The 14,810-nt window shown below is 40.1% G+C and overlaps 3 protein-coding genes across 3 annotated transcripts in view; 1 reads left to right on the top strand and 2 right to left on the bottom strand.

Moving 5' to 3' along the window:
- Positions 1 to 227: 227 nt before the first annotated feature.
- psmc3 (proteasome 26S subunit, ATPase 3) lies at positions 228 to 5,419 on the top strand. Its single transcript, XM_083550136.1, has 11 exons — positions 228 to 380; positions 933 to 1,013; positions 1,090 to 1,215; positions 1,804 to 1,908; positions 2,018 to 2,080; positions 2,176 to 2,313; positions 2,403 to 2,546; positions 2,676 to 2,921; positions 3,568 to 3,713; positions 4,144 to 4,225; positions 5,104 to 5,419. Exons 1-11 carry the CDS (start codon positions 339 to 341, stop codon positions 5,212 to 5,214), a joined length of 1,284 nt encoding a protein of 427 aa, XP_083406262.1. The 5' UTR covers positions 228 to 338; the 3' UTR covers positions 5,215 to 5,419.
- A 1,058-nt stretch (positions 5,420 to 6,477) lies between these two features.
- aplnr2 (apelin receptor 2) lies at positions 6,478 to 7,933 on the bottom strand (the record flags this gene model as incomplete). The annotated part of the gene is made up of 1 exon (XM_083550137.1): positions 6,478 to 7,933. One exon carries the CDS (start codon positions 7,931 to 7,933, stop codon positions 6,677 to 6,679), a length of 1,257 nt encoding a protein of 418 aa, XP_083406263.1. The 3' UTR covers positions 6,478 to 6,676.
- A 5,241-nt stretch (positions 7,934 to 13,174) lies between these two features.
- The window catches only part of cd59a (CD59 molecule (CD59 blood group) a), a 4,348-nt gene continuing 2,712 nt past the window's right edge, over positions 13,175 to 14,810 (bottom strand). Inside the window, exons 3-4 of the mRNA XM_083550169.1 lie at positions 14,122 to 14,226; positions 13,175 to 13,970 (exon numbers count right to left, since the gene is read on the bottom strand). Coding sequence (XP_083406295.1) covers positions 13,774 to 13,970; positions 14,122 to 14,226 — 302 coding nt within the window. The 3' untranslated portion in view covers positions 13,175 to 13,773. The remainder of the gene's footprint in view (positions 13,971 to 14,121; positions 14,227 to 14,810) is intronic.

Genomic DNA, 14,810 nt, shown 5'->3' with positions numbered 1-14,810 from the left:
TGTTTCACGTTTTACGCATAATTGTGTATAACGTATTCACTGCAAGGTGTCTCTGGTGATCACGTGATGAAAGAATGAACGACTCGGACTAGAAGAGTCGAGATATAAACGATTTAATTCTGTTTCCTGTACATAACCGGTTCAAAATGAATGAATCACTTTGTGAGTCGGGTGGTTCTTCTGAGTCGCATTAAAGAGTCGTTCAAAACGAACGAATCGTTCATAAACGGCCATCATTAGTAGTTCTTCCATCACGCCTGAAGGGGGCGGAAGCGCTCCCCGGCGGTGTTTTGTGATATACAAACATTAGCAAAGAAGAAACGTCACAGAGCTGCAAGATGGCGTCTTTGAATGACAGATCAGTTTGGGATGAAGTGGAGGTTAGTTTTAAATAAATCTTTTATTTTTGTTCTTTCTCTCTCTGTTTATGTATTACAGCTGCCACGTTTGATACTTGAGTAAAATGCACTGGCTGTTTGTGGAGTTTAATGGCGATAAACCGACATGTAGCAGGATGCTAATTCCTCGCCGGTGCCGCTATCCGGAGTGCTGTAGCATGACACAGTGAATTTTCAGAGTCGAATCATTATTTAGCGAATTCAGAGCACTAAATCTACTCCTTTACGGATTCTAAACGACAAATAGAAGGTTTGGATTTATGTAGAATAAATATTGATAACAGCTGAAGTCTTTCTGATGGCTAGGAGATTAATAGCTAGTTAGCACTTCATTGTTAGCAAGCTAGCAGCTGTAATTCCCAAGTAGTCATGTGTTAGAGCTACAATTAGGTTAGCATTTTTTCTTCTTTTAGAAACAGACTATAAAATATTAAAACATGCTCAGTTGTGACCCCCAGAGCTGTAAACTTGAGTTCTAGACTATAAATCTTTATCCTATTTCTGAGCTTTTTTTTTATTTCTTGCACTGGACAGGATGGGATCGGTGAGGAAGTCCTGAAGATGTCCACTGAGGAGATCGTGCAGCGAACCAGGCTGCTGGACAGTGAAATTAAAGTAAGCCGATGACAGTCCTGATGATGAGTTTTGAAGCCTCCTGGCTCACCTGTAACCTGCTTTGTGTCTGTTCCAGATCATGAAGAGCGAGGTGCTGAGGGTCACCCATGAGCTCCAGGCCATGAAGGACAAAATCAAAGAAAACACTGAGAAGATCAAAGTGAATAAAACTCTGCCGTATCTCGTCTCGAACGTTATAGAGGTGAGCAGAGTGTTCATGGTTAGGAGTTAGAGCTCACATCCTGTTCTATCATAAAAAACACAATGTCCACAAACGGGGAGTTTATTATTCAAATCTTTGTTGAAAAACAAGGGTTTTTTTGTACATTGTTGTGTTTAAATATCAATAGAAACAAATGTTTTGTTTGCATTATGAAAATGGTACAGTCCAGGACAGGACGTAGGACTTATTAGTCTGTGGTGTGTTGTCTTTTTTTTTTTTTTATTTTTTTTTTTATTTCATTTCATTCCAGCGATCAGATTATATACAAATAAAAAATTACCATTTGTTTAATGCACAAAAGGAGACAAAAGGAACTCTAAACATTGACATGAGCATTATTTTTCAGTCTGGGGCTGGTTGTGTAGCCTCCAGTCTTGTGTGATGTGTGTAGGGGAAGTTCAGAGGTTAATAGGTTGGAATTCTGATCAGAAGGTCCATGAGTTTAAATCTTACCACCATTAAGCTGCCACTGCTGGGGCCCTTGGGCAAGTCCCTTAACCTCATTTGTGTGAATGAGATGTTCGTAAGTGGTAAATGTATGTATATTGGGACCTGTGTGGTTCACAGCTCCTGGACGTGGACCCTAACGATCAGGAGGAGGACGGAGCCAACATCGATCTGGACTCGCAGAGAAAAGGGAAATGTGCAGTCATCAAAACGTCCACACGACAGGTGGGTCAGACGTACCACACATCTTTCTGACTGTATGATCTGAAGCCCACTGACCACAATAACACTGAGCTTCTCCTCTTTGGGTTGTTGTGATGCTTCATTTCTGCAGACGTATTTCCTGCCTGTCATTGGTTTGGTTGATGCTGAGAAACTGAAACCTGGAGATCTTGTGGTTTGTCAACATTTTTACTTTTCTTTTATTTAAGAAACATCAATTGTATAGAAAAGTTGACAAACTTTATTTACTCTGGGTTTGTGTGCGTTTAGGGTGTTAATAAGGACTCGTATCTGATTCTGGAGACTCTTCCCACTGAGTATGACTCTAGAGTGAAGGCCATGGAGGTGGATGAGAGGCCCACTGAGCAGTACAGTGACATCGGCGGCCTCGACAAGCAGATCCAGGAGGTACATGTATTAATCACTGCAGACTGCGTTTATCTCGACATGTTTGTTTCTCAGAGATCTTCGATTATAATGTGTGTATTTCTATGCAGTTGGTTGAAGCGATTGTCTTACCCATGAACCATAAGGAGAAGTTTGAGAATTTGGGTATCCAGCCTCCGAAAGGTGTTCTGATGTACGGACCACCTGGAACTGGAAAGACCCTTCTGGCCCGAGCTTGTGCTGCACAAACTAAAGTAACTAATAATAAAACACTAAATCCTCAGACACCATCAGTGTGTAACAGTCAGCAGCCACCTGACTCATCACTCATCTCATTGCTCCCACTTCTTCCATTCTTCTCTTCCTGATCCTCTGTCCTCCAGGCAACCTTTCTGAAGCTAGCAGGCCCTCAGTTGGTGCAGATGTTTATTGGAGATGGTGCAAAGCTGGTGCGCGATGCTTTTGCTCTGGCGAAAGAAAAAGCACCTTCGATCATCTTCATCGATGAGCTGGACGCCATCGGTACCAAGCGCTTCGACAGCGAGAAGGCTGGAGACCGTGAGGTGCAGAGGACCATGCTGGAGCTTCTAAACCAGCTCGATGGCTTCCAGCCCAACATGCAAGTCAAGGTAGAAGTCGAGCTCATAATAACTGACGTGTGTGTGTGTGTTCAGGTGTTCTTGTGCACCTAGAGACAGAACAGGTTGTGCCCTGAACTTCATCTCTCCATTATCACAATTGACAACTCAGCAGTTGGCTAAAAGAAACTTACAATGAAAATGATCATATCCAAAGAACATTTTTTCTTATAACATCACTTTTTTTTTTTTTTTTTTTATGAGTCACACTAAACATTTCCTTTATAACTGTTTTCTACAGGAGGCATCAGCGTGCATTATATTTATATATTTATTATATTTAGTATCTTGAACTTTCCCAAGCAGCGTTTTGCACTCGTTATTTGAATGTTACCAGCATGAACTCTTAATTGTAACTCCCAAATCTCAATGAATTTAATTTAATTCCTCTGAACATGACTGTACAAATGTATGAAGCCTACACATTCAAAACATCATTATAACTCGATATGTTATTTAAATGTTATGTACTGTAGGTGGCGCTATATGTATTTGCTGGGGTGTAAATCTGAGCGGCGCAGATATAAAATAAATGGTGCTAAAATCTCCTTGAATCTGGTGGACTGAAAGATCAGATGAAATTCAAACCTGCTCTGTTCTCTATGAAAAGCTTGAATTGAGATTCGCTTTCTTGCAGGTGATCGCTGCTACGAACAGAGTGGACATCCTGGACCCTGCGCTGCTGCGCTCAGGCCGGCTGGACCGTAAGATCGAGTTCCCCATGCCCAACGAGGAGGCTCGAGCTCGTATAATGCAGATCCACTCACGCAAGATGAACGTCAGGTACCTGCTCCCTCTGTGGCTCCGAGTGATGCTTTTAGACCAGGTTTATTTAGGTTTATTTCAGACCAGATCTAAAAGCTTTTCACGTAAAAAAAAAAAAAAAAAAAAGCCTGGAAGATTCCCAGATGTTACGAAATAAAGATGTATTACAGAGAACTGCCATTCAAATATGCTGTAGTTCATATGTTGAAGAAATGGACTTCAGCACTCCTCAAGCAATATAAAGAAAAATATATTTTATTGATTGATTTAATTGTTTTACTTTCCCTTTTCATTTAGACTCCTTCATGTCATTGTTTTTTTTCCTTCACAAAGAAATTGGCGCTTCACAATATGCATTATAAATAACATAACTCTTAATGTCTTAATTATTAATGTCTTTCTTTCAATCTCATTCTATTTTTTTTCCTTCTTTTCCACTTCCCTTTAGTCCTGATGTGAATTATGAGGAGCTAGCTCGCTGCACTGATGACTTCAACGGTGCTCAGTGTAAAGCCGTCTGTGTGGAGGCCGTGAGTACTGTTTTTAATCATTTATTTATTTATACATAGGACCTCAACATTACATGGCCATTATTGCAAGTTTATAGTAGTGGTCATTAGAGGTTTTGCCGACTAATCAGCACAGATACTTCTGGAACTGTTGGCTATCAGCAAAAACTCATAGTTTTTCCGGGTTGCAGCCCGAGAAAGTCTGCTGTCATTATATATTTACGAGAGCGGCCTCTAGAGGCAAATCACAGACACCACATGCTGTTTGTGGACATGCATTATGATACCGAAAGGAGTCGACTCACTGGACACCACACACACCAGCTCTGCTTTCACAATTATAATTCAAGGCTTCTTAACTATAAATATTTAAAATAGAGCTAAAAATGGACCACGATCTCCTTTAATCATTTGCACAAGTTCCGGGTAACTGATTATTTTATTTCTAGCGTTAGATTTTGTTTCAATTTGAATGTGTGCCTTTTATATTCCTCATTATCTTTTAATTTAATTCATATATTAATTTTATTCGGCACATTTTTATGATTTAGTATTGTTTATTTTTGTAAAAAATTTCAGGACTTTTTTTTTTTTTAATTTTTTTTAATCCAGTATCCATAAACAAGTACGATCGAAACCTGGCTGTAGATATTTCAGTAAAATGTATTGTCTAGTAAATATGATTACTCAGTAAGTAGATTCATCATCGTGTGTTTATATACGTGGGGAAGGTTTAGAATCTACAGGAGAGGGGTTTTTTGGCTTTAGTTCCGGGTTGGATATTAATTTAGGCTGTCTAATGTTTTTCATTAAGACGTGTTTGTGTGTGTGTGTGTGTGTGTGTGTGTGTGTGTGTGTGTGTGTGTGTGTGTGTGTGTGTGTGTGTGTGTGTGTTGTAGGGTATGATCGCTCTGCGTCGTGGGGCCACCGAGCTGAACCATGAGGACTACATGGAGGGTATTCTGGAGGTTCAAGCCAAGAAAAAGGCCAACCTGCAGTACTATGCTTAATCCTGGGAACTGACTGTGTGTGTGTGTGTGTGTGTGTGTGTGTGTGTGTGTGTGTGTGTGTGTGTGTTGGAGGCAGTCGAGTTTTCAGGTTTTAGTTGATCTTGAACTCCTCTGAGTTGTGATCTCTGTACGGACCGTTTTCCCGTCTGTTATTCTTTTTGTTTATCATTACAAAATAAAAATAAACTTTTTTTTCAGTAATGTACATCATGATGATTTTGTGTTTTTCAAATATTTAGAGATTAATGTGAAATAAATATATAAAGTGCTTATTCATTCAGAACTCGATCTGGAAGTTGAGAACTTGAACTTCTATCTGGTTGGAATGGAAACGTTTCACTACTCATCTGAGCAGCTTCTTGTTCTGAGGTGGAGGCTCCTCTCCTCCCTGGGTGGTCTGGTTAAGTGAAGAGGGGCAGGAGTAAGAGGGGTCATTAGGCTGTAAGTACCCCAGAGAAGGAGAGTGAGGGCAGAGTATGAAAATTTAGGGGGTAAAGATCAGATCAGATCAGACTAAAGAATCTGCTTGGATGAGTAGTGGAAGGTTCTGATCCAGTCTGACACCTTCCACATAACTTCCCCTGGATGATCCAGAATCTTCAGAACTTTTGGTTCAGCATTTTTAATGAAGTAAATAAAATACATGTTGTTTTCTGAGTGAATTGATATTGAGGGTGGAGAAGTAAAAACAAATACTGCTGCAATTGTAACGGTCCAGAACGAGGCAGTGGATTCTTCTCCGTGGAGGACTAGGAGGAGTGAGAGATGAGTTTCTATGGACTCATGAAGTCGGTATTTAAGGGAAAGTATCACGGATTCTTTTTTCGTAATGATATTTTATACCTCGTCTCATTGCGTTCATGATGTTCATGTGATTAATATCTACAGTAGAACATTTTAAAAACGTGTTTGTAGGCAGTCTGTGGAATTATTATATGTTGATGGTCATACACAGATGATATTCACATATTAGCGTTCAGGAATCTTTCTGCCTCTGTGCTGATGTCTGCAGTCTGTTTACAGGTCCAGCAGGTGATGGGTGAAGGTGCAATGTCTCCAAATGAAATATTTCTGTAAATCCTAGTTCTAGACTTCACATAATTACCACCTGATGAACTGATTACATTCTGGAACTGATCAAATCATGATCCCGTGTGTTTAAGGACCAGGAGGAACAGAAAGAGTCTGAATACTGTGAGGAATAAAAATCTGTTCCTGTTTTATTCACGTGTGTAATTAAGTGTCAGAAGGATGAAGTGAATGACACATTTGATCGTTTTATTTACCAGGTTTTCCTGCATATTCTGAAGCCCCGTGGTTTCACAGTGCAGTCCATGTTTGTAAGAGATTTTAATGCACGTTTCTGCACCCACTCGGGGAAAAACCCTGAATACACACACATTAAAAAAACGAGTCTAAATGGAGTGAATTTGTAAATTGTGATTACAGAAATAACAGTAACTCATGAGTATTCTGTTTCTGTTTTGGATTTGTGTCCTGAATCATTCACTTCTTTATCATCTTCCAGCTTATCCCTTGTTCCTGTCTCTCTGTCTTCGGATTCATTTCTTTCTCCTTCGCTTCTCCTCCAAACAAGCTTGACTGCACGTTTGCATCGTCTCCGGAAGGCCTGATCACAGCAGGCGTACAGCAGCGGATTCAGACAGCTGTTCATGTACGCTAAGCAGATCGCATAAGGATGAACAGCAACCAGCCAGCGGTCAAATGTGCAAGAATAGGGCAAGAGATCGAGTTCCACCAGATCAGAGAGGGTTTTATTGGTATGAAAAGGCAGCCAGCAGATGAAAAAGGCAAACACGAGGGCGATAACGACCCGCAGGAGTTTGCGCTGGCGTTGGCGATCAGGATGAGGCCCGAGCCGAAAATGACGAGACAAGAAGTGAGCCAGGGAACAGTAGCACATCAGCAGGACGATCAGAGGAAGCAGGAATCCCAGAATGGTAGACTTCAAACCCAGCAATGCAGACCACATGACCTCAGCTCGCTCTCGAGATGCTGCATCGAGGTCTCGTGAGACCAATATAGAATAGTCCATGTCACACAGGCACTGCGGATCTCTATTATAATTATTATTATTATTATTATTATTAAAATGTTCACTATCATCCAGCCAATCTAAATGTCCCTTCACCTCTTGGACAGTTCGTAGAAGCAGAGCAGGAAGTGCAAGGATGCTGGCTGCCGTCCACACACACCCTACGATGTAACAGGCTTTAACTGGTGCCAGGTTCTTGCTGGGGCTTCGGCGTCTGATCACACAGTAGCGCTCGACACTGAGTCCAGCCAGAGAGAACACGCTGGCGTACATGTTCAGTGCCACCAGGTAGCTGCTGACTCGGCAAAGGAAGCTTCCAAAGGGCCAGTGGTAGTCGAGTGCGGTGTAGACCGCCCATAGAGGGAGAGTGGTGACAAAAGCAAGATCAGCCAGAGCCAAACTGACGATCAGAGACTCGGTTAAAGAACGTGAAGAAGAGGTCGGTCTAAAGCAAGCAGCCGATTTGTTGTGGCTCCTGTTCCTCCGGAACCATCGACCATAGCAGTGCAGGTAAGTACAAAGGACGAAGACATTTCCAAACGTTCCAACCATGAAGGCTGAGAGGTACAGAACTGGAATCAGCACTCGGGTGACCCTCCATTCTCCATAGTCACACTGGGGAAGGGGAGAAGGAGAAACAAGAGGCCAATCGGATTCTGACATGGAGGAGAAACACCAACTAGTGCTGGACTGAGAACTGATTCCCGCTGTGTGAGTTTGTGGTTTGTTTCACCTTGTTGATCGAGAACCTTCTCAGTGGCTCAGATTATCCCCCAAATCGCTCTAAATGCCAATAGAATGACTTTTAGCCAATCTGGATTATTTCCCAGGAAATCACCAGTTTCCTGTAAATAAAAAATGTGAAAAATATTTGCTATTTTAAAGTTCTATTTTCAGAAAAGCTTAAAAAAGTAACCTTACAGCAGTGAAAACTGATTTTATAACACTATGATTAGATATTAGATATAATCTGACCAACCTGTTCTCTCGCTTCTCTCTTGCTCTTTTTTAGATGAAGGTCTTGAGGTCTGAATGCTCTGATGTTCAGATCTCCTTCAGATCTTCTATCCTTACTTGTTCCACAACTGAAATGCAGCTCGTCCTAATCTTCCTCTCGCTGCCACAACAACTCGATCTACACTTCCTCCGTTTCTCCTTAAGACTCTGGTCTCCTTCTTTCACCCCACCTTCCCTGCCCTGCTGATGGACCACCCCTGCAGCAGGACGGTGAGATCCTCAAACACAAGCTGAGTGTTTATGTGGAAGGTAAACTGAGTGTGTGTGTGTGTGTGTGTGTGTGTGTGTGTGTGTGTGTGTGTACACATGTAACAAAGCCTTTAACACTGCCATAAACAAACACAGTCACACAATCACTGCACAAGACACATAACACACACAACACACACAACACACATAACACACATCTACCGTCGCTCTCAAACCCAATGCTTTTAGATCAAATTTATTTATTTAGATCAGACATGTCCAAAGTCTCATGTCATAAAATTAATAATATGTGGCCCGCCAGCAGTTTCCCACAGTAAACAACACACACACACACACACACACACACACACACACACACACACAAAAAGCAATGTTATATTTCGCCCTCATAACGTGAGCCCTGTGTGAACTTTCACCCCTGTGTTATTGGTATTTTTTAACGCATTTCTAAAATGGCGATGAGCGAAAAACAGTAAAAAGAGGAAAGTTGATAACGAGGGCCGCCGTTTCCACGACAAGTGGAAATCGGAGTACTTTTTCACTGAAATACGTAACAACTGTGTCTGCCTTATTTGCCAAGAGACTGTGGCTGTTTTCAAAGAGTTCAATATCAAGAGGCACTACCAGACGAAACATGCTAACTACGACAAGCTAACGGCGAGCGAACGCACCGAAAAACTGAAGCAACTGGAAGCTGCTTTGATAGCACAGCAGAGTTTTTTCACAAGAGCCCGTGACTCAAATGAAAATTCTACAAAGGCGAGTTACGAGGTGGCAATGCTGATTGCTAAGCACTGCAAACCTTTTACCGAGGGTGAATTTATTAAAGACTGTGTGATGCAAATGGTGGAGAAAATTTGTCCTGAAAAAAAGCAAGAATTTTGGATTTTTAGTTGACATAACACGACATCTGAACGCGCTGAACACGAGCCTTCAGGGGCAAAATGCCGTGGTAAGCCAACTGTATTCCTACATTAAAGCTTTCGGGAAAAAGCTACTACTTTTCCAAAGCCACTTGACACAAACGCTGCCCGATACCACACATTTCCCATCACTGCAGGAAATTATGACCAGTTTTCCAGAGAACAATATTCGTGCGCAAATTAGGAGGTATGCGGAAAGCATTTTATCTCTGAATGAGGAGTTTCAGCAGCGTTTCAGGGATTTTGCAGCTATTGAAAAGGAGATAATACTTTTTTCCTCCCCTTTTTCCGTGGATGCTGCTGACGCTCCAGACCACCTGCAACTGGAGCTTATTGAGCTGCAGTGTGACGGGCAGTGTCATGGGCAGTGTCACAATCACTACCCACAACTCCCTCTCGTCAACTTTTACCACCAGCTGGACAAAGACAGGTTCCAAGAGTTTCAGACATTTGCGAAGAAAATGCTGAGCTTGTTTGGCTCGACATACTTGTGCGAGAAGACGTTCTCGGTTATGAACATTAACAAGAACCGTGTGAGGACAAGACTAAGTGACTCTCACCTGCGTGACATCTTGTGCATCAGAACCACTGCTTTTGAGCCTGACCTGGCCTGTTTACTGCAGTCAAAACACCAATATCACCCTTCTCATTAATGCAGGTATTTATTTTTTTTATTCTGAGGAGAATAAACTCTAAAGTCTCAGTGAAATGATTTGTTGTGGATCAGACCACATTTTTGTCAAATTTCTGCTATCTGATTTGACTTACTATTCTTTGTCAAAATGCACTGATGATTTGTGATTTTTTTCAAACAAAATCAACTTTCATAAAATCGTTCATTTGTATTTAATTTATCATTATTAAAATCTTTAACCATTCTGGTAATGCAATTGACAACAGATTCTCATTTGCAATATCAACCTATCTGCAGACAGCAGAGTCATATAGTTACATATTTACTAGTTAATTTACAATGGTAATGGTTCGAGGAATGTCAGGCTGAATGGTCGGCCCCCAGACACTTTCATCTGACCAAATCTGACCCTCTCGGCAAAAACTTTGGACACCCCTGATTTAGATATTTTTTAAAAAGTGGTTTTTTTTAGCACAAATGTACATATTGTATTGTAAACTGATAATTAGTTTACAGTCATGTGTGTATTTGATCTTCTCCCAGTTTGATCTTCTGCCACCAGCCTGCAACACCAGTATACGACACCTAACACAAGTTTTCTCAGAGATTCAGTAAATTACATTCTTTTGCACAAACTCGTGTCAAAGATCACATTCAGGGGGAAAGTGTTCTCTGTCCTCCTGCACACAATAACTCACAGTGTGGGTCATGAGGAGAATCAGGACTGGGTTCCACACACCCAGGCAGCAGGATCCAGTCTGCTTCTTCAGGTCCAGGGCACAGATGACCTTCACATCATGGGGAAGGATTCATATTTTAATATTTTAATTCAGACTAAACCATGCACAGTTCCACATGCAGTATAATACTTATTACAACCGGTCAGAGAATAAAAAGAATAAAGAAATAAAAATCATACTTAAACTTTTTTTTTTAAATATTAATTTGAAGTATAATTATAATAGAATTTACAATAGAATAGAATAGTAGTGAAATAAAAAGATAAAACAATTTACAATAAAATACAAACAGAATCTGGAGTAGGATGCGACAGAAACAGTGTGAGATTTTTATAATTATTATTACCCAATGAAGCACAGATGTGCCAGATGTGCAATTTGTATTGTAACTGTATTGTGCAGGAGTAAGTGCAGGGGGCAGTAGTGAGTATTGTGGCTGTTGCTTTTGTACTCGTCACATGTACAAAACATCACAGTGCAATTCTTCAGAAAAAAAACCCCACTGAGACGTGAAATGATTCGCTTAATAACAGGGTCCTGGGTTTCATCCTGGACTTGAGTGTGGAGCTTCACATTCTCTCCATGTTCATGTGGCTTTCTTTTTTTTATGAGATAGATGTGTACGAGTGTGTGGATATTTGTGTACATGGTTTCTGGTGAAAACTGGTTTCCTATTTAGAGAATTCTGATACCAAGTGGTTTCATATCGACTCTTCATCCACCAGGCACCTGCTCAGGAATCCAGTGTTTCCTGAAGATGAGTGAACGAATGAATTAATGGCTTCTGTTCTACAAAATGTTCATTACAGTCATTAAAGCCACACACATTAAACACAATGTGATTTCCTGACCTAAAATATACAGTTGTAAATGCAGATGTTTTGTTCCTCAGCCATACACTGCTGTTTTAACTCATAAATTCCACCCAGTGTTCCAGCAGGATGTGTGTTTGCTGTCTGTGGTCAGGTTCGGGTCAAACTCACGCTTCTGCTGCGTACCTTTCTGAAACAAAAGAGCTGTGAATGAACCCCTGAATGTGTGTGTTGTTCGAGTGTTACAGGGGGCCACAGTGACGCATTACAAAAGTTTAAAGAGGACACACACACACACACACACACACACACACACTTTTTAGCTGGTATGATATTCAAATCCAGTTTTTGGTTTACATTTTGTCTTAAATTAAAAATTATATGGAAAACTGGCAGAAATACTGACCACAGATATAAAAACAACAACAAAAAAAACCCCATATATATATATATATATATATATAAAGCCACAGTAAATGTTAAATGTTTACTTTTAGTTAATGGTTGAAATGTAATTTAATTCCATTTAATTAATTACATTAATACTAAAGTATTTATAGCTCACTTCCTTTTTGTTTAACTTGAAATATAGATCTTAATCCATTAAACCATTTAAATGTATAAAAACTGGTGTTTTTAAATTTTTTATTCACAGGAAACAGAGACTCTGAAATATGAAATAAATTCATTCATTAATGATGTTAAACACATCACCTGTATGCTTTGATGTTGACAAAAGGACATGAATAAACAGCTATTTCTTTGTAAATATGAAAAGTAATAAAGTGTTATTTTATTCATGCGGTTTTTTTGTTATATTTATAGAGAAATTCACTGCTCGCACCCACAACCCTGCTGTTGCTTGCAGTGCATTATGGACATACAGTTTCTGTTTTACAGAAACTTCAGAATTTTGGTTAAAAAGATTTGTATACTTTGGGGAACAAACATTTGGTCCAGAACCTCCAGTAGATTTGTTTTTGTTTTTTAAGTTTAACTCAGGTTTGAGAACCTTCTCAGGTTCTTTTATCTCCACACAGACAGAACCAGGAGGAACACTGGATCATTAAAATTGGCCAGGATTTTGATTTGCTCAGGTTCATGCACACACTCCTGCAGTTGCCTGCATGGCCACCAGGGTGCGCTTGTCTCGCATTCTATGTAGTGTGTATCCTGAGTAGTATTAAATTGTCTATAAACATCATGATCTAGAAACTATTTACAGGATCAGGTGTGTGCAGGACCTCAGTGATGGGTGTGGCAGAGGGGGCGTGGTCACGGGTCAGCTGAGAACGCGGGCCAATAGGAATATAATCACGTGCTGCTGTTTGTCTACTGAACCCTGAGAGAGAAACAAAACATCAGCAGATTCGAGCGGAAGTCACTGAATGAATCTAAATCACGAGAATAAACGAGTTTTTCTCCACTTTCACACTAAACAATCCAACCTGCAGTATAATTCAGTATAGAATCAAAGAAGTCACGCACAGAACACAAAATATTAAAACATTAATATTCCCATTAATGTAAATAAAGAAAAGCAAGAAAATGACACTGAACATCAGCAGTTAATTTCTTCTCTTTTATTGGTTTACACTCATTAGTACTGAAATACAGAAAAAACACACTTTTTTCTCTTTAAATGTGCACCAGGACTCTCGTGATTAAAAAGTTCTAAAGCCAAAGTCCAGGTTCAGGAGAGTCCGAGTTACACGCCGAACACAAGAACAGCAAGAAATCATTAGTGCTGAATACTGATTTCTTTCAATACAATGTTTTGTTGTTAGTGCAAATATTCACCATGTACCTTTAAATGATGTTTTTTTTTTACTGATTTTAGAGGAAGTAAAAGTGCAGCCATCAGCGGGACTGTGTGTGTAAAAGCACTTCTCATCCACGTCAGGTACAAATAACGTGGAGAACGAAAAGCCGGTGGTTATGATGAGCAGAGAGTACAAACATTTTTCATTTTATTCATCAGTAAATGTGAGAATTAAAGAAAAAACAATTGCTCCCTCAGAGAAAAAGCGACAACCGAACCTATAAAAGTAACATTAATGGCGTGTAGTTTGCATGTGTTTTTATTTTGTTCTTAAACTTAACGTGCTTTAAATGTAAAACACTCAGGAACAGACTTTTTTATTGAATAGCATCCGCAGGCGGTGGATTAAAAGATGCACCAGAACAGAGCGAGGGAAAGGAGCAATGCGATCGCAGAGGTCCGGCCTGCGCCCACAGACGCGCCGTTGCACAAGTCGCTTTCGCAGCATGTGTACCCGAAGCTGGGGACGTCGGGAAACATGGGAGCGAGAAGAGAGGTATGACAATCTGAAAAGCGGACACACTGCCGGAAAATTCTCCCGTCTGTAGGTGAAAGAGAGAAGCAATGCACATTTCATTCATTCATGTTGAACTTTAGTGTCATTTAGTAAATACTTATTCATCATACTTAATAACAGTATAGAGAATAGTGTGTGTGTGTGTGTGTGTGTGTGTGTGTGTGTCAGTCACACACTTCTCTCTTTCAGTGTCAGGCAGCCGTCGTTCTGGCCAGAGCAGGTTTCAACGGTATTGCAGCTGCCAGTGTAATCTACACACTTGTAACACTTAAGTGCAGAACCTGAAGAAAGTGGAGAATAAACATCACTCATCAGTCCATCAGCTCAGTTCAGTTTATTTAAATATCACTTTTAACAGAAAACAGGCCTCCATAGGATTTTCTATTTTGTAAATAGTACATAGAGGAACTTAACGAAAAAAAAGTTCTGTAGATGATATTAATTGGAGGTCGGCACCGAAAGTTCATTAACGGAACTATCGCAAAAAACCATAATGATAGTTACAAGAGCGGCCTCTAGAGGCAAATCACTGACACTGCGAGCTGTTTTTGTTTTTACACGCGAGACTGCGTGCTGCACGGAGAGCGGTTTATTATATTTATTATTTACAATCGATTCATTATATAATTATATTAATTAGAATATTTATAATTATATTCTTTAGCACATTTTCATGAGTCAATACTGTACCATTTTATACCGAGGGTTATGTTGTTGTTTTTTTTGTTTTTGTTTTTTTATCCAGTATCCATTTTGAAAACTATCGTTAATTAATAAGTTATTGGCAAAATATGATCCAAACTTGGTATCGGTAAAATCAGTTGACCTTTAGTTATACACTGCATTTCACATTTAGCTCATAACA

This window comes from Silurus aristotelis (genome assembly GCF_946808225.1).
Source record: "Silurus aristotelis genome assembly, chromosome: 9".
Lineage (NCBI taxonomy): Eukaryota > Metazoa > Chordata > Actinopteri > Siluriformes > Siluridae > Silurus > Silurus aristotelis.
Note: the sequence above shows the minus strand (reverse complement) of the source record. Positions and strands in the feature narration are given on the sequence as shown.

Bases quoted from the DNA above. Each gene is read 5' to 3' on its own strand.
- psmc3 (XM_083550136.1), top strand. From the start codon at position 339: ATGGCGTCTTTGAATGACAGATCAGTTTGGGATGAAGTGGAG. The intron at 1,014-1,089 runs GTAAGCCGATGA...TGTCTGTTCCAG, and splicing joins TGCTGGACAGTGAAATTAAA to ATCATGAAGAGCGAGGTGCT. The intron at 2,081-2,175 runs GTTTGTCAACAT...GTGTGCGTTTAG, and splicing joins TGAAACCTGGAGATCTTGTG to GGTGTTAATAAGGACTCGTA.